Source organism: Canis lupus, chromosome 13, assembly GCF_048164855.1.
Source record: "Canis lupus baileyi chromosome 13, mCanLup2.hap1, whole genome shotgun sequence".
NCBI lineage: Eukaryota > Metazoa > Chordata > Mammalia > Carnivora > Canidae > Canis > Canis lupus.
The window spans coordinates 56,986,894-57,014,891 of record NC_132850.1 but is presented as its reverse complement, the minus strand read 5'-3'; the positions used below and the strand labels follow the sequence as shown (position 1 = coordinate 57,014,891).

At 39.4% G+C, this 27,998-nt stretch overlaps 1 protein-coding gene and 1 long non-coding RNA gene across 5 annotated transcripts in view; one reads left to right on the top strand and one right to left on the bottom strand.

Annotated features, from left to right (window-relative positions):
* The window catches only part of RXFP1 (relaxin family peptide receptor 1), a 97,850-nt gene extending 71,740 nt beyond the window's left edge, over nt 1-26,110 (bottom strand). For all 4 annotated transcript variants that reach the window (XM_072773773.1, XM_072773774.1, XM_072773776.1 and 1 more), the window contains exon 1: nt 25,833-26,110. In XM_072773773.1, the coding sequence (XP_072629874.1) occupies nt 25,833-25,881 (49 nt within the window). In that variant the 5' untranslated portion in view covers nt 25,882-26,110. The remainder of the gene's footprint in view (nt 1-25,832) is intronic.
* On the top strand, nt 229-27,654 carry LOC140603155 (uncharacterized). The gene is made up of 4 exons (XR_012006209.1): nt 229-355; nt 657-742; nt 26,936-27,102; nt 27,362-27,654. It is a non-coding gene; the product is annotated as an uncharacterized lncRNA (long non-coding RNA).
* The last annotated feature ends 344 nt before the right edge of the window (nt 27,655-27,998 follow it).

Sequence of the window (27,998 nt, the reverse complement as noted above, 5' to 3'; positions counted from 1 at the left end):
GGAGGACAGAAGTAGCCAGGAGTGAGCTAGCCGAATGGGAGAGGTCTCACGAGGGGGAGGAGGAAGATGTGGCCGGACCTGGGAGAAGCAGCCTTCAGGACAGTGTCAGGGAGCAGATGTCTCCACAGCAGATATGACAGGGACAGAGAAACAGGAACTAAGCCTGGGTGGTGCGGGTTCCTGTGTGAATGATCCAGCAGTGGCCATAAGGACCGAGAGCAGATGCCCCTCCCACCAGAGTCTAGATGACACCAAAAGCATGGCCCACTTTAGAGCACTTCTGGAGAGGAGACATAGGAGGTGGCGAGCTTGAAATTGGCAAGATATTAACCCAAAGGATATTGAAGGGGAAAAGGTAGGAAGAAAACAGAAGTGATTGGATTACCTGGAGGCACATTGAGTTTTCTGCTATATGCAGGAGTGGGCATTGGGTTAATTTCATTTATTGAGAAATGAAGTTCCATGATTCTGCCCCTAAGTTCCTAAAAAGAGTTTTACTATCTCTGTATTATGTGTGTCTAAATTGTAGAGTTAGAGCCACATTTAAAAAAGTGGCATATTCTATTGTGTGTGTGTGTGTGTGTGTGTATTTTTAAAAACAGATTGAAATCAAGCACCGTGGAGTTCAAAATATATTTTAAATGGGTTCTTTCCAGAATTACAGAATCACTGGGATGAATTCTGACCTTAATCTACTCAAAGGCTACCAAGCTGCTACTACGCAAATCCTTTCTGGAAGAAGGTAACTCCGTAGGCAAGCATGTAGGATTAGCTTGTCTGGCCCCTGCTGGGAAAGAGCTGCTTGGTTTATTGTGCATGCTCAGTGATGGGCTATTCCTGGGAAGCATCTGGAAAACCTTCATTGAAGGAATAAGTAGTAGCTCTAGGAATAGAGGAGTTGAGATTCGCGAATCTGGCTATTGTTGAATTGCGACATGTAAGATGTGTTGCTTCCACGTTTACTTTTATGGGGAAGCTGTAGCTTCGGTTCTGTCCAGTTCTGTTTCTCTTGGACCTGGGGCTAAATTGGGCAGGAAAAAGCACATGATCCATTTCATAATAGGATGTGAACATTGGGGAGCTGTTAATGCTGCTCAGAGGAGCCCCACTGTTCCCCACTGCCTCTCCCCCCTCTCTCCTCTGCCCTTGTTTCGGATAAGCCTTCTTTGCTTTTGCCTCAAGTCGACCCTCCCTCTTGAGCTGCAGGTACCACCTCCTTTCCCCTACTCAGGACACATTCCAGTGGTTCCTCCTTCTCCCCAAGCGTCATCGACTTTTTACCTCTTTCCTGGCTTATTCTCAACAGCCTGAAAATGTGCTGTTATGTCTCCCTTCTTAAAAACAAAACAAGAGAAAAAAAATTTTCATGATCCCATTTCCCATGCCAGTGCCATTCTCATTTTTTGTCTTCCCCTTTTAGCAAAACTTGTCAAAAATGTTCTATACTGGTGTCTGTGATATAATTTTTTCTGAAACCTCTGAAGTTTCGGAAAGCTATTGAATATGATCTTAATCTCCCTCTGTGAATTTGGGTTATCATGTTGAACAGCCCAAAGATATCTTGAGGGTCTTTTGAGGGGATTTGTGTCCTATAAATTTGACCACAGACTCCTGTACTTTGTACAGTTTTTCTCCACAAATCTTCATCAGCTGCCACTTCACCCACCATTAGTTTGTTTTCCTCTCTAGGCTTAGTCCTCTAATTACCATTTCTAACTTTTTTTACTTGAACTGACTGTAGCTACAAATGAAGATGCTCAGACACAGTAAACTTGTGTGTAAAGAATGAGCAAATGCGCTGTGAACAAGGGCTTGAAAAGAACAAAATTTCTTTCCTCTTCTTTTGTCCTTCGATGGCTTTTAAGGATCAAAATTTTGGGGGTTCTAGAGTAAGTGATCATCAGTTGGGAGAGATGTTATTACAAACAGTTCTTAGGGCTTAGCATTCTGGCTTAATAAGCGTTCAGTAAGAATTTATTGAATGGATGCACCTATTTCCCAACACATAAAGTAGCCAAGGTTTTTGAATTCTCTATTTGTTCATTTCTAGCATATTTCTCAAATCATGACAAAACTGTTTTCTCGACTTTCCAACCGTCACATTTTATTCCTACTCCCTGGTACGGCAGCCGTCAGTTTTATTGATCACTCTAGTAGCGCAGCCAAGAAATAGAGATTCTAAATCAAGGGCAGTTGTATTTCTTAATAGTTCTTCCATTCAGCACCTTATTTCCATTCCTACTATCTCAACTGATTCCAGTTCATATCATATCATGTCCAGGTAGTAAATTTTTAGTGATTTCCTTTTGGTTACACCTTTAGCCTTACAGTCAAAGAGGTCCCAACTCACCATAACCTACTTTTTTAAACCCAGGAATCCATTACTTGAAACTTTTGCTGATTGGCTGTTCTTTCTTTCGTGTTTCTCAGCACTTACACTATGTGAGGCCTAGGCTAAGCACTTCACATGCCTTGCTTCATTTTATCCTCATAACAATCCCGTGAAATAATTATTAACAGCATCATGACTTTACAGTTTAGAAGGTAAGGCATAGAGGAGTTCGTTGAGGGGGGTCGCAGAACTGGTAAGTGACGGAACTGATTCAGGCTCAGGTCCGATCCACTTCAGAGCATGTGTTCTTAACACGGTGCCTCAACTCACTTCCCCATATTGACCTGCTGGTGAGCCCCTGAAAAATCATTCATATTTCAGCCTTCATTTTTTTGGCTTATGACCCTTCATGACCAACATCAGTTATACCTTCTGACCGACTTCCTCTTTGACTTCTATTCTGTCTCTCTTTTGGAATCTTTCCAGTGTAAGGATGAAATACTGCTTCGACAGGATATCTTATGTTTGTCACCCTGGAGGTTCTAAGATATTTCCTCACAAGGTCAAAGACAAATGTAATGCATCTAAGTAGACAATTTCCTGTTGTCTCTTGGCAAATGTATTAGAAATGGCAGCTTTATAAATTCAGACTCATTAGGATTTCCAGTGAAGACAATGACTTCTTCTAAATATGAAGGAAGGTTTCTCCTTCCTTCATATTTAGAGAATAAATAAAGAATTTAAAAAGGTGAAAATACAATTCTCATGATCGTTCCTCTCAGAGAAGTTTCCAGAAATAAACAATTGAATTGATGAATTCTCGTGGAGAACTTTCTATTTAAATGGCCAAGGTATGGGCAAGAGGAACCCAATAGAACAACGTGGACAAATATGCACCATTTATTCTGATATTTAGTATCAATTCTGATGTTCAGCAGAGTTATGTTTTATTCTTGGGTATGCCTCTAAATTGATGGGCAGGGCAGCCCGGGGGGCTCAGCGGTTTAGTGCTGCCTTCAGCCCAGGGCCAGATCCTGGAGACCCGGGATCAAGTCCCACATCCGGCTCCCTGCATGGAGCCTGCTTCTCCCTCTGCCTGTGTCTCTGCCTCTCTTTCTCTCTCTGTCTTTCATGAATAAATAAATAAAATAAAAAAATAAATTGATGGGCAAATTTGGGTAAGTAAATTCATCTTGCTGGATTTCAGTTTTCCTCACATGTCAAGAGAGGAGACAGTATAAGTGTGGGGTAATACTATTTGATTCTGGGTGGAAGATAAAATGTTAACAAAAAATGTTTGAAAGTTCATTTTTCAAGGGAAAGTACTAGGAAGAGAAGATAAATGAGGAAAAATTGGGAAGAAACAGAATGAAGCTGAGAAATAGAGAATGGATACATTTAAATAGTGATTGGGAGGAGATAGAGGAATTTCTAGTTGCCTGCTCATTATCTCCTTCCCCCTTTCCTTTCATAATGGAATCCTTCTTTTTTTTTTTTTTTCTGGTGACAATGTGTTCTGTACTGGAAAATGAGACCAGCCTCAACAATAATGATACTCCTATTCCCCGTGTGCCCTGCTGCCTTGGCTGTTAGGCAGCCTATGTGACCAAATTCCTGCCAGTGGTATCTAAGAAGTAGAAGTCTTCTTGGGGAATTTCTGGAAGAGCTATTGCTTTCCTGATTAAAGGGGAAAGATGGAGTTTTGTGTCAGTCTTTCCTTTCTTCCTGCTTTGAACGTGGACTTAATTCTGGTGCTACAGTAGCCGTCTTGGCATACATTAGGAGATCAGCGTTTAACACAATAACAAATGCACAAAAGATGGTGGAGTGAAAGAGCGAGCTTAGGATCCTAAAGGTATGGCTGGACAAGGTGATCCAGTGCCAGCAAGCACTTACTTCTGGGTGGTGTTCATGTGAGAAGAATAAAGACTCACTTGTTTAAGCCACTGTTGCTTGGTCTTTTTCTTTGCAGCACTTAGAATGCATTTCTGAGACAGAGGGGATTGATGAAAATACTGATAGGGACTGCCTACCCCAGAGGGGGGTACAACCGTAAATGTATAGAGGTAAGGGAACCTAGGAAAATGAAAATCATTGCCGACAGGCGAAGGCCAAGTGTGGGTTTTGATTAATGCCTCAGAACTGACTTTGAAGGGCGCCTGGGTGGCCCAGTGGGTTAAGCATCTGCCTTGGGCTCAGGTCATGATCCCAGGATCCTGGGAGGGAGCCCTGCTTCTGGCTTTCTGCTCAGTGGAGAGCCTGCTTCTCTCTCTACCCCTCCCTCCTGCTCATGCTCTCTCTCTCTCAAATAAATAAATACAATCTTAAAAAAAAGGGAGAGAGAGTGAGAGAGAGAGAGAGAGAAATGACTTTGAAAGTTAATCGGGATAGATAAGTATGATGTTTTTGTTTGAAAATTGGTGGAAAACCATGAAAAGAACAAGTGTGATATGGGAGTTCTGTAAGCCCTATTTTAAAGATAAAATGATGTAATACGAGGAGACACTTTAACAGCGATGAGCCCATGGCAGGTAGCTTCCCTCTGGTATATTCTATGGTAACTTTTGTAACAGTCTTGTGTTTGCGAAAGGTATTATTTTAGGTATATATAAAAGTGTACCCTTGAATCAGACCAACCCAAACTGAGGAATGTTCTACAGAGCAACATTCTTCAAAACTCACGTCATTGTCTTCAGATTAAAGGAGACTACAGAGCTGTGGCTGCTGAATGCAAGGTGTGATCCTGGATTGGAGCCTGGATTAGAAAAAAAATATTTTCTTTCTATAAAGGTCACAGTTAAGATAATTGATGAAATATGAATATGGACTTTATGTTATATAGTCTGATTTTATCAATGTTAGATTTTTCTGAATTTAATCGTTGTATGAGGCTAAGGTAACGTAATTCTTAGAAGATACAGCCTGAAGTATTTGGTAGGAGTCAAGGCATCATGATGCCTGCAACTTACTCCTCAATCATTCAGCAGGAAAAACCTGCCTGTGTGTTTGATGAGAGATAGAAAGCAAGTGTGGGAAGATGTTAACAATGAGTGAATCCAGGCTAAAGGTATGGGGTGTTGGTTCACTACTTTTGTCATCTTTTTGTGCGTTTAAAATTCTTCGAAATGAAAATTTAAAAAGCTTGGTAAATATCTTAATCTTTTAAACTTCCTGTGGCTGAAAAGCTTCTTTGAGTTCCCAGCTTTAAAATTTTTTATTATTTGAAGACTCTTTAACCTCCCCTCTGCCTGCTATTTGGGCACGTACCCACATCATTTTTGAATAAATGTGAAATCACCTCGACACCATGTATCTGTGTGTCTGGGTGTGTGGGTGTGTGTCATGGATATAAGCATTAAGCTTTCTGAGTATTATGGGTGTGAGACACAAAACTTTGAATGCCAGACATAGGATTTACGAGGTATGTCATTCCATATCACCAGTGTTTGTGCCTTGGAGTCTCTGGTTTTCCCCCTCATCTTTAACCCAAAGGACAATTTCGAAGGCCTATTTATAGACTGAGAGTTGGACAAGGTTTAATGGGATGCGACATAGATGTCTCAAGGTACGCTCTGGGGATATTACCTCTGAGGGAGAAATACAATAAGCAGGACTCTGAATATCATTACAGGGCTCTTCCCGGCACCACTCACTGCTGACTGACTGCATGTCTGCAGGCTACAGGTTAAGTGACCACTGCTTCCTTTTCAGGATCCCCATGGTGGCTACAATTTGGTTAATAACATTTGTCATGGCCTTAATTTTAATGCTTTTCCATATAACCACTTACTATGCAGGAAGATCAAGGAGGCTTATTCAAATCTGAATACTGTATTTTCCCCCTTGTGCCTTCTCTCAGGCTTACCACAACCTCAGCCAACGGCAGTCCTCAAGACCTGCCCCCCACGGGGGTACTGCGTGTTCACGGCCTAGGCTAAGTGTGGCTGCGGCCGGGTGGGGAGAGTTCTTCTTGGAAGCTCCCAGTTGTGCCATTGTGGACTTTGTGCAGGTTTCATAACTTCTCAGTTTCGTCTTCTAGAACACGGGGATTAGTAAATCCCCCTTCCAGGCTTTTTGGTATGATTAGATGAAGCTAATGGATATGAAGGCGTCCCTCACTGCCCTTCACAGAAGTCACGTGAACTATGTGCGAATTTCCCGTCTTCCTGAATCCATTGTTTTTAATTTCCAGATTATTCCTATTGTAACTAACAACTTGGCTGAGAATATATTTAATAGGATCCATCCCATCCATTCAATCATCGATCCATGAAATTGTGAGCATCATGGGCTGAATGTTGGCTGAGATGCTAAGAGTCACAGGCAGCCCACTTTGAGGCTAAGACCCTCTGTGATACCAAGTAGATATCGCTTATCCCTTTCTATTCTTCTTGATATCTATCAAGAATTAGTTAAAACTCTCCTTAGTCTTTTGTAGGGCACCCCCGTCCTCAAACCTTTCATGATTGATTTCTAATGAACACAGTTCTCGAGGGGTGCTTTTCTGTGTCGGGGACTGCCCGACTGCCGATTCTGTCCATGTTGCCATCTCAAATTAAGCTGAAGCCTGTACTGGGAGATGGTTACTAATTCAGGTCACCAGGTTAAGCAGTGAGGAAGGATTCGTCTTCTCTTCTTTGGTCCTACTCTAGTAGGACTGCTGCCAGCTGGGCTCCATCTCAGTGGCTGCCTGCTGACCTGCCCACCTGTACCCGGCTCATTGGACCAATAAGTGGGTTGGACACTCATCTGGGCAGGTGAGGGAAAGCGTCATTCCTCCAGAACTGAATTATTAAGTAGAGGATCTGTGCTTTACAGGGACATTTTCCTATGTGTTCTTCTCTCTTTTAAAAGAAAATTCCGTTAGCTTCTCTTGGATCCTTACAATTCCTTTTGCCTTCTCTCACCTTTTAGGATTCTCTTTCTCAGGGCACCTGGGTGACTCAGTTGGTTAAACATCTGCCTTTGGCTCAGGTCATGATGCCAGGACCCTGGGGTCAAGCCTGCATTAGGCTCCCTGCTTGGTGGGGAGTCTGCTCCTCCCTCTCCCTCTCCCTCTGTCTGCTGCTCCCCCTGCTTGTGCACGCTCTCTGTGTGTCAAATAAATAAATAAAATCTTAAAAAAAAATGGATTCTCTTTCTCTTTTCCCCTCACCTCTCAGCTGTGATCCTTTAGCAAGGGCTGGTGACTTTCTCTTCACAGCTACCCTGAATGTGCCAATGTCTCCTCATCTCGGTTTCTTTCTTTCCTCATAGGGTCCGCCACTGTCTTTTCTTTGCTACAGTTATTTCTCACTTGGATTTCCTGCTTCTCTTTTAACCTGTTCTGCATACAGCAGCCAAAGGGGTCTTTCAAAAATAAATCACATCACAAAAATATCCTCTTTCAAAATTTATAATGTCATCCCATTGTTCTTAGGATAAAAATCCAAACTCTCTACCCTCCCCTTTGACCTTACATGAGCGAGCCATCTCTATTGGTTTCTTTTCCATTTTTCCTGCTTCACTCAATTTCAGGCATTTTGACTGTCCTCTGGAAGGGTTGTTTGTTCCTACTTTGGAGTCTTTGAATTAGCTCTTCTAGCAACCTGGATGCCTGGATTGTTCTTCCTCTGGCTCATGGCTGACTATTGCTCATTATTCAGGTTTCAGCATAAATATCCCTGCCTTACTGAAACTGGGATCATTCTGTCTTAAGTCCACATTCCTTGCTAGTTTCTATCCTATTACATTGTTGTTTTGTTTTGTTTTCCCTCCTTCTTCTTCACAACACTTATTACTATCAATAACATTTTATTTATTAGTTTATCTTTTTGTTTTTTAATATCGCCCCCAGAATGCAAATTCCCGTAGGCAGGGTATCCTTCTTGTTTTGTCCACCATGGACTTTTGATGCCTGTACTGATGCTAGGCATATTGTAGGAACTCAAAAAAATATTAGGGGCTCCTGGGTGGCTCAGTTAGTTAAGCATCTTCCTTTGGCTCAGGTCATGATTCTGGGGTCCTGGGAGCCCTGCATCCTGCTCCCTGCTTGCGGGGAGCCTGCTTCTCCTTTTCCTGCTCCCTGTGTTTATGCTGTCAAATAAATGAATAAAATCTTTAAAAAATATATATTAGCCAAAACAAAGGGAGAATGAATAATTATCTATGTATATGGAACATTTGGAATAGTGTTTTAAAATTGTGGTGCTGTGAGGATCTCTGTGGCCTTTCTTTCAGACTCTGGCTTCAGCTGGTTAGGACTCAATTTCTATTAATATCCCCCCAAACGTATCCTGGGCCTGATTCTAGTGTAGCCACCAAATCTTTGTTTCCTCAAAGGACATTAGCCCTTTTACCAGACTTACAGCAATTCTAGGGATCATAGTTTTTGTTTATGGAACACTAGACAAATGAAACTTAGTTGGTTTGCATTGTTGTTGTTGTTTTTGGCAAAGAGAGGAAAGGATGGAAGGAATAGAAAATTAAGGGAACAAAGAGATGCAAAGAGAAATATTTGGAATTAGGACTAGCTCTTCAGTATCGCTAGTGGTGTATTTACCACAGCTATAGTCTGTCATCAAATGATAGTAAAAATCCAAAAGACAGGTTGAGGTTGGATTTTAGATTTAGAATCTAGAATACACATCTGCATTAATCAAGTGAACAAAAATCCAAATCATAAATTGACAAATTGGCATGGAATTTATACTTTCTAGGAAAACAATAAACAAAACTTTGTGCATTCTATATGTGTGGCCTCCTTTCAGCTCACCACCGTAAACCCTTTGTAGTACACTGATAGTCTAACTCCAGAATGTATATGGTCTTCTGACTGCGTTATTTTTAAGAGTTAATATAGCTTCCAAATATGCATTTAGTTTATACCAGAAAGTAATTTATCCAATGAAAGGATTTGTCCAGCTGAAAGCGAATCTCTTGTATTCTCATAAATGTATTGAAACTTTTTTTAGTTTTCTGTGACTAGTGGTTATAACATTTCTGGTCACAGCAGCTGTTAGTAATGGCTTTTACAGAATGTTTACAATATTTGCAAAAGGAGCCCATTTTTAGTTACGTGTCCCTCTTAGCACCATGATCTAACTAGTTGAGCTAACCGGCCAACTCACTCACGTATCTCCTTTGTTCGGTGCTTGTAGAAATAATACTTGCAGAAATAATATAATATACTCTTATTTTGAAGATGTTCTGGGCAAGCTACTTTTGTAAATAGCATGGATCTGCTATTTTTAGGGAGACTAGAAATGTGCTGAGGGTTGAGGCCATCTCTGATGCATGATTAGTAATGTGCCCTAAACTTTCAGCACCATTTCATCCCATTCTTACTGTGACCTTCATCAAGGAAACTCCAAGAAATTAAGTAATGTCTATACACTTGTGCTTAAAGCTTACCACGAGTAGTGCTATTTTTTTTTTAGAGATTTTATTTATTTATTCATGAGAGACATAGAGAGAGGGAGAGACATAGGCAGAGGGAGAAGCAGGCTCCCAGTGAGGCACCTGATGTGGGACTCGATCGCAGGACCCTGGGATCAAACCCGGAGCCAAAGGCTGACCCAACCACTGAGCCACCCAGGTGACCCTCAAGTAGTACTATTGATTAAAACATGAACATATTAAAACAAAGAATAAAATTTTATCTTATAGATATTATGCCTTTGCCCTATGAGCACAGTATTTTACATTATTCACATCTATACTGTTTTTCCACTATTGTGAGGTTACTAATTAGGTATTGTGAGTTGCTGAGTAAAAACCCTTAAGTTTGTTTACTGACACTTTCTCAGTAACAGCTTTGTGTTGCAAAGTTACTTATTGATTAAGGAGCAGAGATTGTCTTCTAGATAGTACCTTCCATTTGATTCAAATAATCAGGTTGTCCACCTATTGTCTATTATTGTATGCACATTTGTTAACAAGGTTTCCTATTATGTTTTATCTTTTGCCTTATTCTCAGATTGGATCCAAAAGCATCATGCAATTAAAGAAAACAGAAAATAACACAAGAGAAATAGGAATCATGTAAATTCAGGCATAGAGTAGATCAAAAGACTCTTCCGGAAATTAGAAGTAGGGAGAATTGCTGGATGTTTATGGAGTGCAGTGTCAAAAAAAGCCAGTCACATTGCATTCTGGATAGTAGACTAAAACTTTGTCTTGTATTCAACACATATTTTGTGTATTTTATAGGTCCTAGCCAGGGAGAAAATATGTTAAAAATGTATTAAGGTCCTATGAAAACTGTAAAAACCAGCATAGCCTCTACTTCTTGTTCATAGCCTCTACTTCTCTAGTGACTTGAGTTCAGCAGATACTTCCTTTAGGAATTGTTTTCAGCATCTCACATTCTAGACTGTTTTTGGTAAGTTATCAGAGTAATTTCTTGAACAAGAAATCTCTATATTATTCTGTACAGAACTTCTACTGCAGTCAGTTAGGTACTATAGCCCAAAGTCCATTCTTGAGTGTGGCTTACAAAGACTTCATAATCTAGTTCTAATCATCCTTTCTAACTTTATCTCCAAGATTTTGCTTCAGCCTTATCCTTAAACCATCCCAACTTCTCATTATTTCCTAATCCTTCCATGCCCTTTCCTGTCTCTGTGGCCTTGCCCACACTCTAGAAGTGCCTTCTTTTCCCCTAGGAAACAGTAAGTGGCAGATCTGAATTGAGTTCAACTTGATTGATGAGTCTGCTCATCTGTAATTGGGAGTAAAAATATTTGTTCTATAAAAAATGAGAGATAATATCCAGTAATTATGTATCATGATTTTGATGTTTGTATGAGTGGAAAGAACTCAGACTTAGTATCAGATAAACTTGAGTTCAAATTCTAAATCAAGCACTTAAGACCAGTGATCTTAGCAAATTCCTAAATCTGAGACAGTCCCTCATGTGGAGAGGTGAGAACACATCTCCCCTCCAGGGTTTATGTGAGTATTTAATTAGACAATACCTTTGAGTGTTTATCTTCAGCCCGACCTTCAATAATGTAACTGACTCTAATACAACTTCAGCAAGATAAATAATTCCTGTCAACGATCAGAATATGGTAACTTTGGTCTAGCACATTTTGTGTATCTAACTACATAGAATATAGCACATTGTAATATATATTAAACATTTGCAGCAGTTTGCCCAGAATAAGTTTAAAAGTAGTGTATGTTCCTGGGAACTGACTGGAGAAGAGCATTTGTGATAGCACAGCTTCTGGTAGATGAGCGCATAATGTCAGACTACCCTTTGTTCCTACCTAATGTTGATCACAAACTCTATTGCTTCACATATTCTGTTTGAAAAAATTTGTGGAAGAAAGTTAATAGGTAAACACAATGATTTGGGATTTTACACAATTCATATAACACTTTTATATTATGGTGTTTTCATCCATAATACTGTGATTGGTGTCGTTTAGAACAGGAAAAGAAAGCATATAGTAGAATGTAGGGAAAAGGGATTAAAAATAAAAATTATGCAAAGCATAGGTGTAAGTGGAATAAGAGGAACCAATTTGGGCAACAGACTGAAAGAATAGGAGGAAATCGTACTATAGGACTATGGACTATAGGATTATAGTCGTGATATTTGGGTTAGGATCCAGGTAGAATGGGTACATTTTCATGTAACTTAAAAAACAAGCAAATAACCAAATGAACATATCCCTTTGATAAAGTGAATAACTCTATCCACCATTATTTAAGTTGTGAATATTATGATTTTCCTTTAGAATTTTCTCAAAAGTGAGAATAGACATGTATATTCACTTGTATCCATTTATTATTATTGGGAAATCCAGATAAATATTTGATATTAAATATTTTGCCAATTCTCAAAAGTTCCCATTTTACCAAAATATGGCTTATAATTAGTTTTCAAATTACTATGGCTTTGTGTATATAATTCCTGCCTACTGAATGCTTCATGCTTTGATTGCATATCCAAATATTCCTCTTTCTTAGTTACTCATTTTTTACCCTTCTGCCACTAATATAGGATGTTGGGTTGTACTTTATTGCTCAAGGAAGGTAGAGCACAGAAGGGCTTTTCTGGAATAGTCAAATTCTTGCCTGAGTTTCAAAGCTTAAAAGTCATGGCTTTCAACTGCAAAAACCAGATACTTGAGGCAGCATATTTTTTCTTTTTATTAATTTTTTGTCTATCATCTTGGTTTTGACTATCAAGCTCAAATATTGAAGGGCTCAGAGCACTGAGTGTTTCCCCAACCTACAGTGGTGGGTAAGCATGGGTGATACCCTCAAAGCAATTTTCTTGAACTCAGTGGGAACAAAATGTGTGGTTGAAGCACCCTGTGAACTTGGAATCTAAAACTCCTTTAGGGAAGAGGGGAGGTAGAAATCACTGACAGAGCCTGGGGGATTGACCAAACAGGTGATTCTTGCCCCAAATCCTAATGCACAGCTCAAGGGAAGGGCAAGTCTCTCGCAGAAGCCATATGCCCTGTATGATGCGAGGGGACTGGGGACCTGTGGCAGAGAGGTTAGCTAGAGCAGAAGCTGAGTCAGCCTGAAATCTCCCTGGGCTCCTGACAGGTGAAGGACATTTGAGACTTTCCTCTCCTGAGAAGGCTGGCTATGAGCAGATGGTCAATGCAGAGAGGCGTTGTTGCCAGGTGAGAAGCATGTGGATTATCTGGCCCTGGTAGCTGGAGAACATGGAAGTGTTTGAATGCTTGGTGATGCTGATGCCAACATCCGACAGAGGAGCTGAACCTCACATGGAGCTGGTAGTTACTGTAGATGTACATCTCTCCACCTGCCCACCACTTCCATGTCTCAGAAGCTGTCTCTGAACCTACATGCTACTGGGCAGAAGGCGTAAATGGGTGGGCGGAATGGGTAAGCATTCTTAAGGGATTCAGATTGTATTTTGAGGGGATCCTTGGGTGGCTCAGCGGTTTAACACCTGCCTTTGGCCCAGGGCATGATCCTAGGGTTCTGGGATGGAGTCCCACATCGGGCTTCCCGTATGGAGCCTGCTTCTCCCTCTGCTTGTGTCTCTGCCTCTCTCTCCATGTCTCTCATAAATAAATAAAATCTTTTTTTAAAAAAGATTGTATTTTATTTATTTTATTTTTTTTAAAGATTGATTTATTTATTCATGAGAGACATGGAGAGAGGCAAAGGCACAGGCAGAGGGAGAAGCAGGCTCCCCATAGGGAGCCCAATGTGGGACTCAATCCTGGATCCTGGGATCACACCCTGAGCTGAAGGCAGATGCTCAACTGCTGAGCCACCCGGACATCCCAAGATTGTATTTTAAAGATAAATTTGCCGATTTTTAAACAAAGCTACTTTGAATTAGCAAATTTAAACATCTGTCCTTTTTTTGTAGGAGTCATAAACTCTGAGTTTAGTCACAGAAATAAAATTTCACCTTTGCACATCTGAGATCAGTGGCCTAAAAATGAAAATTTGTATATTATATCCTATATCTGGTTTTGATACACTTAATATTAATGATGGTATGAAACTATTACTCTGTGTGTATTTGTGTGTGTGTGTGTGTGTAAAGTTTACACCTTTCCCTGCATGCACCCTTACATTTCATGACCAATAATGTTGGCATTGCCTTTTAACCTCCTTCTTTGAGCCCCTCCCCTCCCCTCTACTTCCTCAGAGGGAAAAAAAACCCATCAGAAACTGAGAAATGAATCTTCCTGAAAAAAGTTGTCAGAATAGAAAACAAATTTTGTGCCCAAGGAGACTGTGTGGCAGAGGAGCATGTTGTATCAGGAGTGCATGAGGAGTGAGGGCTGAGTGGTGGGGGAAAGGAGGCAGGAGGGAGTCCATGTGGTCCTGCATCAAAGAGAGAAATCTGGGGAAGAGAGTCAAAAGTTCTTGGAGATTGAAGAGAGATAGAGAAGAGAGTGCATGGCACTCCAAGGAGACTCATGTAGATCATGTACAACGGATGATTCTTTAAAGCTTTTCAGAGGCATGAATGAAGGTGAATGCCCTTGTTCTACATGAGTTTCATTAAGTGTGAACCCATTCTGAGACCGGATCACATATAATAGCTTTATAAAGGTTACACTGACACCATCACCAACACATACATGTCTCAGCTTGTTCCTTATCCGGCCTCCTCATCACAGACTGCCGGGAGATTTCACTGAATTCTTAATCTCTTAGAGCTTACCCTCCATCTGCAAACACTATTTCTTTTTATTGCAGATGACGTTGCATCATTCTTCCTCTGATTCCTCCATAACACACTGCCTCGTTGACTTTCGTGCTTCTTGATCAGTACCGCATTCACCCCTTAGTTACCTATTCAGGTATTCATTAGCTGTACCACAGGCAAAATGTCAAGGGGATTTAATCATGACAAAATGTTTGGCCTTGACCTATCTGTTCGCATCTTAAGTTAATAATTCTAGCCTGTGTCTGTTAGTATCTACCTTATAAGACCGACATCAAGCTGTCATAGATTGTGAACTCCTAAAGGGAAGGGAATAAGTCTATTTAATTTCCTTGTGCAGCTCCTCCTAGGTAATGACTGTAATGGACCATGAGAATAATATTGAACCCGCTATATATTACCAGTGTAGAAACTTTGAAAGAGATGCCTGAGAGCCAGCAGCGCTGCAAAAAGATTTGTATAGATTTTTTCCCATTAAAATGGATTTGATGGACAAATGATTTGCTACATTATTTCAGGTCAACATGGGGGATGAAGGCTCAGTTGCCAAAAGTTATTGAATTTCAACAAACAACAACAATCTCTCTTTCCAGGGAGCATAAACTGTTGGGCAGTGAGCTCTCGAGATCAGGGGTGAGGGCTGCAGGCAGAAGGGGAGAAACACAAATCTAAATCTAACTTAGCTCAACTAGCCACCTCTCTTGATTTTAACACAAAGAGGGAGGTTAAGTGGAGGTTAAGAGAATCTAACAGAAAGCCTGACTGATGACGTCTTCTTGTCTAAGTTGGAAATGCGTGAGAAAGTAGAAACATTTATAAACCATGGCGCAGTTTTGCAGTTTCCAACAGATCAGCCACAACTAGGAAAGTAAAAATGGCATATTTTTTTGACCATTGAAACATTTCTAGCCTGCTCTGGGAAAAGCCTATTAAAATACCAAAAGGCTGAGGGCAAGCAGGGTGAGGAGAGAAGAGGCTGAAAAGGGAAGACAAGGATCAGAGGTTTTGGGGGTGAATGTGATGGCAGTGCCAGTTGTGTTCTGTCTCAGAAGCTCAAAACACCTGGAGAATTTACTTATTTTCACTAACTTATACCTGCGCCAAGGAACCTGGGTAACAGCTTTCAAAACAGCTTTATGTGGTAGCTTATATGATGCTCTTGGTAGATCCAGGAACGTACATTGATGAATTCTGTTCAAAATTTGTCAGTTCATGTCCATCAGCATGTTGCATTCTCCAACATTTCAATTTCAAATCTATAAAGTAAGATTTATTTAAATGGCTCCACCTACAGGAACCTTCAGGGTGATGATTCCCTTACACTGTGAGGATCAGATGTTGGAATCATCTTACTGAATGTTGCAAAAATTAGCCAAAATGTCCATGAATGCAGGTAGCTATAAAACGGGTGCATATATAATGTGTAGAAAGTGTGTTTAGTAGGGAACCATCCTCTATGAACATCCTAACTCATGAGGAGGGGGTCTCAAGGATAAGAGGTGAGTAGAAATAAGAATTCTGGTTGCAAGATTGGGGGCCGAGAGGCGAGAGTGTCTCTTGGTGTGTGTTATTTGTCAAGAGGTATGGTGAGGCTGAGGAATAGAGGTGATGGATAGGGTGAAAAGGGGAGAAATCGGGTGGTGGTGAGGGGGAGGAGGAATTGGTTGATTAGAATTGGAAATCAAATATCTGGACCTCTTGGAGGCCAGGTAAGGAAACGCCAGGTAAGGAAACGATTCCTCTTGGCACTGAGCAGACTGTAGGTAGGAGAGATGAAAAGGAGGAGAAACTGAGCACTGAGCAGGATCAAAGCCTGAAGGAGGTGGGAAGGTGGCCAGGGAGACGCATTCAATCTTCCCATGCCCGCTTCATCTCAATGCAAAGACTATCTCAACCAACAGGATAAAGAGGAAATCAGACTGGCATGTGGCAGATAGCTTACTACCAGCATGGGATTGATTTGCTACTAAATCACGAGTTCTTAATGCCTTTGGGTAGCTTCACACAACAGTGAAGACGCATTGCATTGCTTCTCTAAGTGTCCCTTCAATCTCCGTGAAGTTGGAAAACATGTTGCTCCATCTCAGGAAATTGTGTGTTCTGAGGTAGTGTGTGGAGGAAAAGAGCAAGCCAGGGTGATGTTTTCAACAAGAACATGGTCTCGACTGTATCTCCTCTCTATGACACCAGCCTCAGCACAAGCAGAAAGACAAGGCACGGTATTTTTTTTGGGAGGGGAGAGGTGATGGGAGAGGTTAAGCATATAGGTATTTGGTGCCCAAGCTATTTGGGCGTACCTAGTGAAAAGAAGGGATCTTTCCGGAAACTAGAAGTGTCAGGAAGATTCTGATAGTCTGCAAATGACTCCTGAGATGTTGACAAAGAGTTTTCCACTGTAGCTTCACTGGACACCAGTATAGCAATCCTCAGCCTCCTGTTTCCTATGGCACATAAAGGCTCTCTCCCATCGAAGAGGGATGGCCCCAAGGGCCAGATTCAGTGTCTGCAGGGCATGTGATGGAAAGGGCTGTATCTTTAAAGATGGTTTAGTTGTGGGGCGCCCGCGTGGTTCAGTTAGTTAAGTGTCTGACTCTTGGTTTCAGTTCAGATTATGATCTCAGGTTCAAGATCCAGCCCTGTGTTGGGCTCTGCTCTCAACAGGGAGTCTGCTTGTCTTCCTTTCCCTATGCCCTTCTCCCCACTTGTGTGCTGTCTCTCTCTCTTTCTTTCTCTAAAATCAATAAATAAATCTTTAAAGACAATTTAGATGTCTGAGGAATAGCACAGGAGCATAGACTGGAGAGGGAATACAGATACTGAAGACGTCCACTGGATCTTAATCTACTCTGAGATTTATGAAAGCCCCTTTCATTAAAGTTCCTCTGGGCCTGATGCAAGCATGGACTTGGAGAGGCATGATCAGACCCTACTCTCCCTGCCCATTGTCTACCTGGTTGTGAGAATGATTGAAAATGTTTATCTACGAGGCAGGTGTGTGAATAATGATTATGCTAAGCTTAATGTATTGGCAAAGTCTTAATCTTTGAGGCGAGGATTTTGGTGGATAATGCATTTATTTTAATAACCTCAAGGTAGGTTCTATTTTAAGATGATGTTTAACCCTTCTGATATTTCCTGCCCTTCTTGCTTTACATATGAAAGTTGGAGGCCCATCTTTAAGAGCGAGTGAAGAATAATACAACAGACAACAAAAGGGAACACAGCTCTATGACCTCAGTTGCTTCCTAGGTAAAAAATGAGGGTGTTGTACTCCATAAGCTTTGATTTTCCCTTGAACTCAAGAGCCTAATTCTATGAAACTTAAATAAAAAAAGTATCTGAGAGACGTAAGATGAAACCACCTAACTAAGTAGCAAAACACTGGAGACTCAGATGCTGGAAAAAGGAAAAAAAAAACCATTACTTTTATTTAAATGTATAGTTAAGAGTTCAGAAAAATGATGATCAGGCGACAGTGGCATAATTAGATGTTTTAATCAATGAATTAGAGCATGTCATTGTTTAAGTGCATATTCAATCCTCTAACAAAAACAAAACAAAAGTATTTTAACTCTTAGCTGCCTTTTAAGAAGGGTGAATCTTACTGTTAAAGAGTATTATCAGATTATCTGCTGTCCCTTTTTGTAGCTAATCATATGCGTGATGTTTGGTTCAACTGAGCACCTTGACTAAAAGGTGGACCTGGAGTTGAGTTTGGAGAGAGGGACTCAGGCCAGAGAACTGTGTAGTTCTTCACTATGGAATGAGAACTTGAGTGCCAAGGCTAATATGGGCGGAGGGGTCGACGAAGACGTTGAGGAGTAATGGTGGGGAGAGAGCATGCAGAGAGGAGCTGGTATAGCTGCCAGAAGCAAGGGCTCCACATGGTCTAGAGCAGCAAGTGCAAAAGCCCCAAGAGTCCTTCTCACGAAGGATAATTCTCAGAGGTTTTTTTGTGAGTACCGATTATTTAAAAAAAGATATATTTGTTATTATGGAAGATTTAAGAAATAAAGTGACCCCACTTAATTCAGGTAATATTGAAATAATTATGAAATGAATCAATTTGGCAAAAAAAAAATCGAATGGCCAAATTATGATAAAATACAACTGTTTGACAGGAAAATGTCAATTTCTTTCTTCTTTTAAAAGATTTTATTTATGTATTTAAGAGAGAGCAGAGCAAAAGAGAGAAAGAGAGCACAAGCAGGGGGAGCAGCAGAGGTAGAGGGAGAAGCAGGCTCCCCCCTGAGCAGGGAGACCAATGGAGGGCTTGATCCTAGGAGCCTAGGATCATAAACTGAGCCCAACGCGATGCTTAAGTGAGTGAGCCACTCAGGCACCCCTCTTTCTTTTTTTAGAGAGAAAGATAAAGTGTGCATGGGAGGAGGGAGGTAGTGAATGGGTAGAGAAGAGGGAAGGAGAGAGAATCTTAAGCAGGCTCCATGGCCAGCATGGAGCCCGACATGGGGCTTGATCTCACAATCCTGAGATCATGACTTGAGCTGAAATCAAGAGTCAGCTGCTTAACTAACTGAGCCACCCAGGTGCCCCAGGAAAATCTCAATTTCTAACAAGTAACAGAACAGAAGAACTCACTTTATATTATCCTTTTTTTCCCCTTAGCTTGAGTTTTAGCATCGTTGTGATAGACAATAAAACCTCAATTTGAAATATTCATGACTTGCTGGCCCCTGTTTTTTTTTTTTTTTTTTTTAAGTCCTTTTTCTTTATTTTTTGGTCCTTTTCCTGTTATGAAACAAAACATCTAAACAACTCAGTACACTAGCAGCCTGGTTTCCAAAGTTAAATTGTGTGCCCTTAAACCAATCTAATGGCAAACATACCCAGAACATACCCAGGAGGAGGGAGAGGTAGGCTACCATAGGAATCGGGCAAGAAATGTGCAGAAATGTGGAGTTTGGTGGCCATTTATTCAGGAATTACTCTATCAGGCATATATATATATCTCATTTAATCCTCCCATAGTCCTGGGAGATGTTAACACCATTTTGTGGATAAAGAAACTGAGGCATGGAGAACTTGCTTAAGGCTACACAGCTGATAAGAGTCTGGAAGGATTAAAATCAAGGACCTTGCCTAGTAAGTTTGTCCTCTTAGCCACCACATTGCAGGCTCCTTTTAGAAAAGGTGCAATCACGCTAGGACTATCAACCTGCTCAGTATCATATGCCAGGATCTTTTTGTTGCAGCTGGTGGATATTGTGAAACATTCAAGGAGATGCTGGACAATCATTAGTGTGGTACAAGTCAAAAAGCCAAAGGTTAAACCAGTTTCTCCCGGTGTCTTCCTCAGAACAACACCTTTTCCATGACTACACTGAACCAACCAACCAACCAACCAACCAACCAACCCACCCAAACTAGAGTGGTAGTTCCAAAATTAAATGGAAAAATACTGAAAAACTCTACCTCCCTCACCTCTGAGATTGGCTGGCCCCTGTTTATCTCCAAAGAAGGATAAAGCTTTTGGTTGTTCTGATCAGGGTGATGGGTGAAAGTGCAAAATTGAAGAGGATGGGAAAGTATCAGATCCCTGTGTACAAGACAAGACCCAGAGCTACTGGGGTTGTGGATAATGGGGAGAGAACATACCCAGGAGGAGGGAGAGGTAGGCTACCATAGGAATCGGGCAAGTATTTATTGGTACTTTCTATGTGTATAGTTCTGGGTCAAGTGCTGAGAACACTTGCTTTTTCTAAGCAAAAATCCTCAGGTCAATACAGGTTGAGTTTAATATTCTATACCTTCAAATTATTTACATGTGAATCCTAATTCTTCAGTTGGTGCACACTGAAAGATGTACCTGAGCAGATGGCATCAGCTCATAGGAGGTGATCCATAAATACTAGACATGAATTTCTTGAACTTCCCCGGGATGGGGAGGGCCTTACCCCAAGTTGTACACGCTTTGTTTTTATTTGGATTTACCTGTTCGTGACCTTGGGCCAGTCAATAGTTCTTTATTGCTTGATCTCTACAATGGAGAAATGTCTACCTTGCCTCAAGGCCAGTGGGCTAGATCAGAGGATCTGTTAAGGACCCTTTTAATTCTAAGATTTTATACTTAGAGAAAATATTAGAACTGACTCATGTTTTACTAACATAGGCTTTTCAAGGAGATTGGCTTGGAATGAAATCTCTTTTGCCACAATTACTAGGGAATGATGCCAGGCATGCTACTTAATATTTCTCATTTTCTGTTTCCTCTTTTGCAAAATGAGAATCTCTTGTAGGGTTTTTATAGGGATAAAATCAGATAATGTTTATAAAGCACTTAGTACATAATTCGTGGTCTGTGGAAAGCTTTCAATAAATGGTAAATATAACAACTACAACTATAACCACAATCATAGTGCTTGAAATCAAAATGGTATAAATGCTTATAGTTTTTCAGACAAAACAAAACAAAAAACTGAACCTAAATAGAACACCCAGTTCCAAGCACATTTCAGTTTAACAAGTTTGCCTAATGTGTGAAATTATGTTTGCAAAACTATTTAGTTCACAAATGTAGTGCTTTGTTTCCCTTTTTACAGATGATGATATATTCGCACAGACTTGTTAATTTTCTTTCTATTTGAAACTTAAAAATATGATTCCAAATTCAAAGAAAGAACAATTCGAAATTATTAGTAACCTTCAAAAATATAGGGTGCAATAATGGATGTGTCTGTAGTCTATGTATTGGAAAGTTTATTCTCTCTTCTTTTGGAGGTGGGTAAATAGATCAGCATTCTTTTTTTTTCATATAGTAATTGTCTGTTCTGGGAAAATCTCTTGCTTTCTCCTTCTTAATGGTCAGAGAAAAATTATTAGAAGATCTGCCTGTTGTAAGACCTAAGGAAAACCTCAGATGGTCTTCTAAGAAGTATCCATTTGGAATCTAAAAGTAAGGACTTTCCCAGCTGGATCAGTTCTTGGCAAAATACTGAAGTGGATCAAGTTTATGTTTGGGCCTCTTCTGTTTGCTATTTCCTCATTTGTTCCCTGTCTATCCAAAGTGTAAAATAAAAAGATTGTTTTTGTTTAATGATACTGTTTAAGTAATGAGTAAAGCATTTACTGATAAGGACTTAAGATACAATTCTTCTTGGAGATTGTTCTTTAACTTTTAATTTTGAAATATTATAGACTCACAAGAAGTTGTAAAAACAATACAGAGAGTCCTCTATATACCTTACCAAGCTTCCCTTAACAGTAAACTCTTACATAACCATGGTACATTATCGAAACTAATAAATCAACAGTGGCACAATATAGCTATCTAGACTATAGACAGAGGAATTTACAAGGAATTAGAAATTCTCAAAAGTGAAAGAAAACCTTTTCCAAATCTTCATGTTGCCTCTGTATGTGTGCATCTAGATTTTTTTTTTTTTTTTTTTTTTTGCATCTAGATTTTTGCCCTTGTCTCACTGTTTGGTAATCCTAGGTAACTTTGTCTTCTCCACTCTACCCCTCAGAGCAGGGATCATGCTGAAGTCACCCCTTAGTCTAATGCTTATTAAGGTAACTGGCATTTGATAAGTATTTTTGGTTAAAAAGGTAACTAATAATTGCTTAAGTCTTTATACACATTATCTCTCAGAATGTTCACGGTCTAGGGGAAAGAGTATAGACTTTAAAAGCATTCAAATCTTGAGCCTTACTATTATTTATTAGCTTGAGTCTTGTGACAAGGTACTGAATGTCCTTGGGTCTTGCCTTCCTCACGTGCTTCATTTTATCTACATAATAGAGTTGTTGTAAAGATCCAAGGAGGTAATTTAATGTAATAAAGAAGCAAACATAAGGGCTTTGGGATGTGAATATGGTAAAAATTTTTATTGCCATTTTGCAAACTAAGGGTGAATGATTTTATTGTCATTTTACAAGCTCAAGAGGGTGAGTCCTACAACCAGTACATGGTGGTACTGAGAAGCACCTTAGGCCAGAAGTCTTCTAGGAGATCCCATTGCCTTTCCCAGGCAACAGGAGAGTGGATTACAAAATAAACAAACACCCTAACCACCACAGATAGTTATAAAGATTTAAGATTTTGTCCTTATATGGTTGTTGACTTCTTTTGATCTGTGAATAGGAAACCCTCTCTTGGTAAAGCTGGACCATGAGATAAAGTAAGAGGTGAATTATGGGTGTGGGTTGCTATTTTGGAGGTTCCTGCCAAATGCCCTTTCCCCCCACCCCCCACTCAGTTGACACCCTGTAGCCAGGAATCCTGCTTGCCAAATTCTGCATCAGATGTTTATGCCTTCATCCTTTGCAGATGGCATGGAAGGATGAGACCTTGAAACCTTTAGGTAGTCACACTACATTGTCAAAAAATATTTTTTTAAATTACAAGATAACTTAAATTTTAAAAAAATTGGAGTGTTTTGACATCATCATCATCATCATCATCATCTACTTTTTCTTCTCTGTCCATGAAAATAATTATTTGAACAAAAGATAGTATGTAAACAGGGATTTTTTCCTTTTCTTTTCTTCTTCTTCTTCTTTTTATTTTTTTTCTAAACTGAATTGGCTGGAAACACAGCAGCTAGAGTTGCTTTTCAACCTGCCCTGAATACCTCTTACATATCCTTGAATTCCTCATATTAGAATTCCATATTCTGTTAGAATGCCTAATTTGAAAGTATACCGTTGGCTTATTTAATTTATTCATTTTATTGAAATGTAGTAGGAGATGGTAAAATGTTATTGATTTATGAAGGTTTTGGCTACAAGTGTTAAAAACTCTGGTAGCTTAAATGCTTGGATTATAATGAGAAACATTCCATTTTTAGTGGTGGTTTGCAATTTGGCTTTTGGACCTCTAGTTAAGAAAATGGGTAATGGGACTTAAATGTAAGAATTGAAACCATGAAACTTCTGAGAGAAAACATAGGAACAAAGCTCTTTGGTATGGATTTTGGTAATGATTTTTTGGATATGGTACCTGAAGCAAAGCAACACACTAAAAAATAAACAAGTAGTAGGACTATACCGAACAGCAAAGAAAACCATCAGCAAAGTTAAAAGAAAATATACAGAATGGGAAAAAGATTTGCAAATCATATATCTGATAAGGGGTTAATATCCAAAACATAACAAGAACTCATACAGCTTAATAGCAAGAAACCAAATAACCCAATCAAAAAATGGGCAAAGGACCTGCAGAGATATTTCTCCAAAAAAGATATAAGCAGGGCCAATAGGTACATGAAAAAATGCTCAACATCACTAGTCATACACTAGGAAAATGTGAATCAAAACCACAATGAGATACCAACTCATACCTTGTAGAATGGATATTGTTAAAAGGGCAAGAGAAAAGAAAACTGGCATGGATGTGGAGCAAAGGGAATCCTTGCATGCTGTTGGTGGAATTGCAAATTGGCATAGCCACTATGGAAGGATCCTCAAAAATTAAAAATAGCACTACCATATGATCCAGCAACTGCACTTCTGTGAATATATCCAAAGGTAATGAAAAACCCTAACTCATTAAGATACGCACCCCAGTATTCATAGCAGCATTATATACAACAGCCAAGGCATGTAAACAAGCTACATGTCCATCAGCGGATGAGGGAATAAAGAAGTAGTGGCACACACACACACACACACACACACACACACACTCTCACAGGGGAATATTATTTAGTGATAAAAAACGAGAAAATTCTACCGTTTGTGACACATGGAAGGACCTTGAAGGCATTACACTAAATGAAATAACTCAGAGAAAGACAAATATTGTATGATCTCACTGATATGTGGAATCTTCAAAAAAAAAAAAAAAGAAAATTCTCAAAATAAACTCGTGGAAAAAGAGATAAAACTTGTGGTTACTGGAAATAATGGGAGGTGGAGGGTGGGGGAAGCGAAGGAAGGTGGTCCAAAGGTACAACCTTCCAGTTATAAGGGAAATAAGTGCTAGGGATGTCATATCCAATATGATGATGGCAGCCCCCACTGCTGTGTGATGTATAGGACAGTTGTTAAGAGATTAAATTCTATGAGTTCTCATCACAAGGAAACAATTTCCCCCCTTTATTCTTTTCTCTTTTCTATTGTATCTATATAAGAAGATGGATGTTTAACTGAACCTATTGTGTAATCATTTCACAATATATGTAAATCAAACCATCATTCTGTTTGACTTCAATTTCTACAGTGATGTATGTCAATTAATTCAGTGAAACTAGAATGAAAAATGAAATATCAGTTATCAAGATTAGAGACAGAGAAAGCTAGGAGCTAGAGTGTTTCTCCAGGATTCTGAATTGTTTCCTCGGTTTTGATGCTGTCTCTCCCATTTGACCATTAAAGCAAAGCATATTGGAGGTCAAGAGAGGAAAGGGAAAAAAAAATCACTTTCATGCAGGACATGACATCAGAACTGGGAGAGTTAGGATCAAAATTTACTTGGAGACATTCTCAATAGAGTATCTTCGTGAAAACCGACTTCTGCAGACTTTTAAGAGATGGAGGAATGTAAACATGCATGTGAATTCTAAATTTGTTAAAGCTTATTCATTTCCAGCATCCTAAGGTATTAAAGATACTCAGAAAGTTTTCTTTCTTGATTTGCTGTGACTTTCTCATCATTTATTACCTAGGAAATGCAAACATTTTATTTCTACTTACTATAATTTAAATAGAGTTTAATGCAGAGTGACTCTCCCTTGATTAATTTTTTTTCTCAAAAATATATCAGAGAGAGAGAGAGTAAAAATAGTCATTATAACATAAATAAAAATGCCCATTTGGGCTCCTGGTTTATGCTTTTCATTGCTTTGTGCTTTTCCTTGTTTTTCTTTCAGAAAACAGAGAGAGATCTTATTAAATAAAAAAGGAGTTTTATGAATGCATGTCTCAGTGAGAAGGCACACCTATGATATCAAATCACAAAGACTGCGACCACGAAGCATTGAAATTACACATAAACTGGAATAAATGTAAAGACTTTCCCAGAATATTTCAATGGGCATCTAACTTGAACACGATCTCTTTTAAAGACTGCTTCTCTTGAAATATTATCAACCTATTTATAAAATATCTGTTGCTTAAACAAATTGGTTGTTCTGAAACATAGGTTTGTATGTCATGCTAATCTTGTTTAACTACTGACTCTGCCCATATATTCCAGTTTCTAATATAAATACCAGAAATGACTTAAGAATAAATCTGAAGTGAGATTACAGTTCTATCAGAAAAAAAACACATTTTTATATTAAAAGCATAAATGTAAGTAATAAACATTTGTAATTGTGGTTAGCTCATACAACATTATTAAGGTATATAAAATTAAATGCTGAGCATACTTACAATATTTACCCAAAATTAAGATGTAGAAGAAGACAGGACCAGATGTCATTTCCTTCTTTCTGAGCAACTGATTAATAAAAGTGAGTACAATTTGGTCTTGGTTTCTGAGTCGCACACAGCTCACGGTGGTTGTGTGCTATTTCTGTCTGCAGTCTTAGCAGCTACAAAGCAGTCCTCCCTCCTTCCTCTCTCATTTCCTCTCCCTCTCTTTCCATTCCCTTTTCTTTCCTTTCTTCCTTTCTGTTTCTCAGAATCTCTCCTCCCACCCTCCTCCTTGAAGTCTGAATATCCTTCTTTACACCCCCCTCTACATCCCCCCTCCAACTGCAAACACACCCCCCCCAGCGCGAACACAGACAAAGCTAAGCAGTGAGCAAAAGTTTCAGACAGAGAACATACAAGCGCTTCTTGTTGACTCTAAACATCTTTTTCCTATGTCCTGCAACAGCCTACAAATGAGGGTGTGTGTGAACTGACAAACGTCTGAGCTGATCAAAGTCACACTACTAGAAAGAAACTGAGCTAGAAATATATTACAGACGAAAAGTATTTTTTTTCCCCTCAATGACTTGGGACTAGAAAAAGAAAGAGAACTGCACAGGGCAAAATGCCTTTGTGGAATGAACTATAAGGCAGGAATTAAAATGTAACTATAGCAATCTATTGTGATCTGAGTTTAGGCATTTGAATGGTAGGATATTGTGTAAAGAAAAATACAAAGGAATAAAAAAATCTTAAATTTTCTTGAGCTCGTGAGTTTTACTCCCGTGGAGACCACGATAGGTCACTGGTTGTGGAGTAAAGCCTTCCTGGGTTTGAATTATAGTCTGATTCAAACGGTAGTTGTACAGGTGCTTGCTCTTGGCCGAGCTTTGGTTTTCTAGGGGAAAATACTTGTCCAGCAGGGTGGCTGCGATGATCAGCCCAGGGCATACTGAATGTCTGGCATAGGTGCTAGTGCGTAATGGGTGGTTACCAAAAGGCAGCCATTCATGTGATGAGGACTTTTATCAGTGGGGAAAAAAAAAAACCATGGAAATGTAAAGAACATGCCCATGCAAAGCTTTTTCTTTTAACTAGGCTATATCATTCTTATTTTGCAGCTTGATAATTTATTGCTAAAACAAGTAGGTAGCACCTCGCCAGGAGAAATTGGCTTGTGAGGTTAATGCCTCCTAATCACTCGACATGGAGAACCTATTGAAATTACACATCTCTGTTATCATCAACTTCAACATAAGAAGCCTGTTTCTAAATTGTGGCTGAAAGGGTATGTTAACACTACTTTTCTTTTTTCCTGTAGAGGTAATTAATACCATGAAAGGAGAAATGAGGTATGGGAATCTATAAAAGTCCTTTATTTGTCAGTAGAGTTATTTAATGAAGATATTGTTATTTTAGTAGAAATGTTTATGGTTAACTGAATTTGAACACTCACGTAATGCTCATTAAGTGTTCTTTAAGTGTTTATTCTTTATAGTAATACTTGAAATGTTTTAAGTGGTTAATGATTTTTTTATTTATTTTAGAAATAGTGTTTCCTAGAAGGATGCTGAGGGACATAACAAGGGCAATATCTGAAGGGGAACCCATGGGAATCTTCTCAACAGTTAAAGCCAAGGAACTTGCTTTGAGAATTGTCCAGCATAAAGTAAGTTCCTGACATTGAGTTTTCAAAGTAATCCTGTTGTTATTTTGTTAGCTTTGAGCATGTTGCCTGAGCTGATTATTGCAGATGTATACAATTAATGGGTTAATAGCCAGGAAGTACTCTTTAACAATATTTACATGCATTGTATTTTTAATCTCAAATTATCCAAGCCAAACTTCAAAATAATCACTGTCATATCACTGTCTCATTGCACTGAGACTATGTTAGATTTGCTAAAATAAATATTTCTCTGAAGGATCAATTTTAGACTTCTTCTTCTTTTTTTAAAGAATATCACTTTTTTTCTCATTTTAAGCCAAGACAGTGAATCCAGACTATTAGTCTCATATAGATATATAGATGGAAAAAACCCAGAAGTGAACATAGTGTATCTCGGCCATACATTGAAACAGGCAGTATTGGTATTTTGGGCCAGAAAATTCTTTGTTGAGAGGTGCTGTCCTTTGCATTGTAGAATATTTAGCAGCATCCCTGGCCTCTACCCACTAGATGTC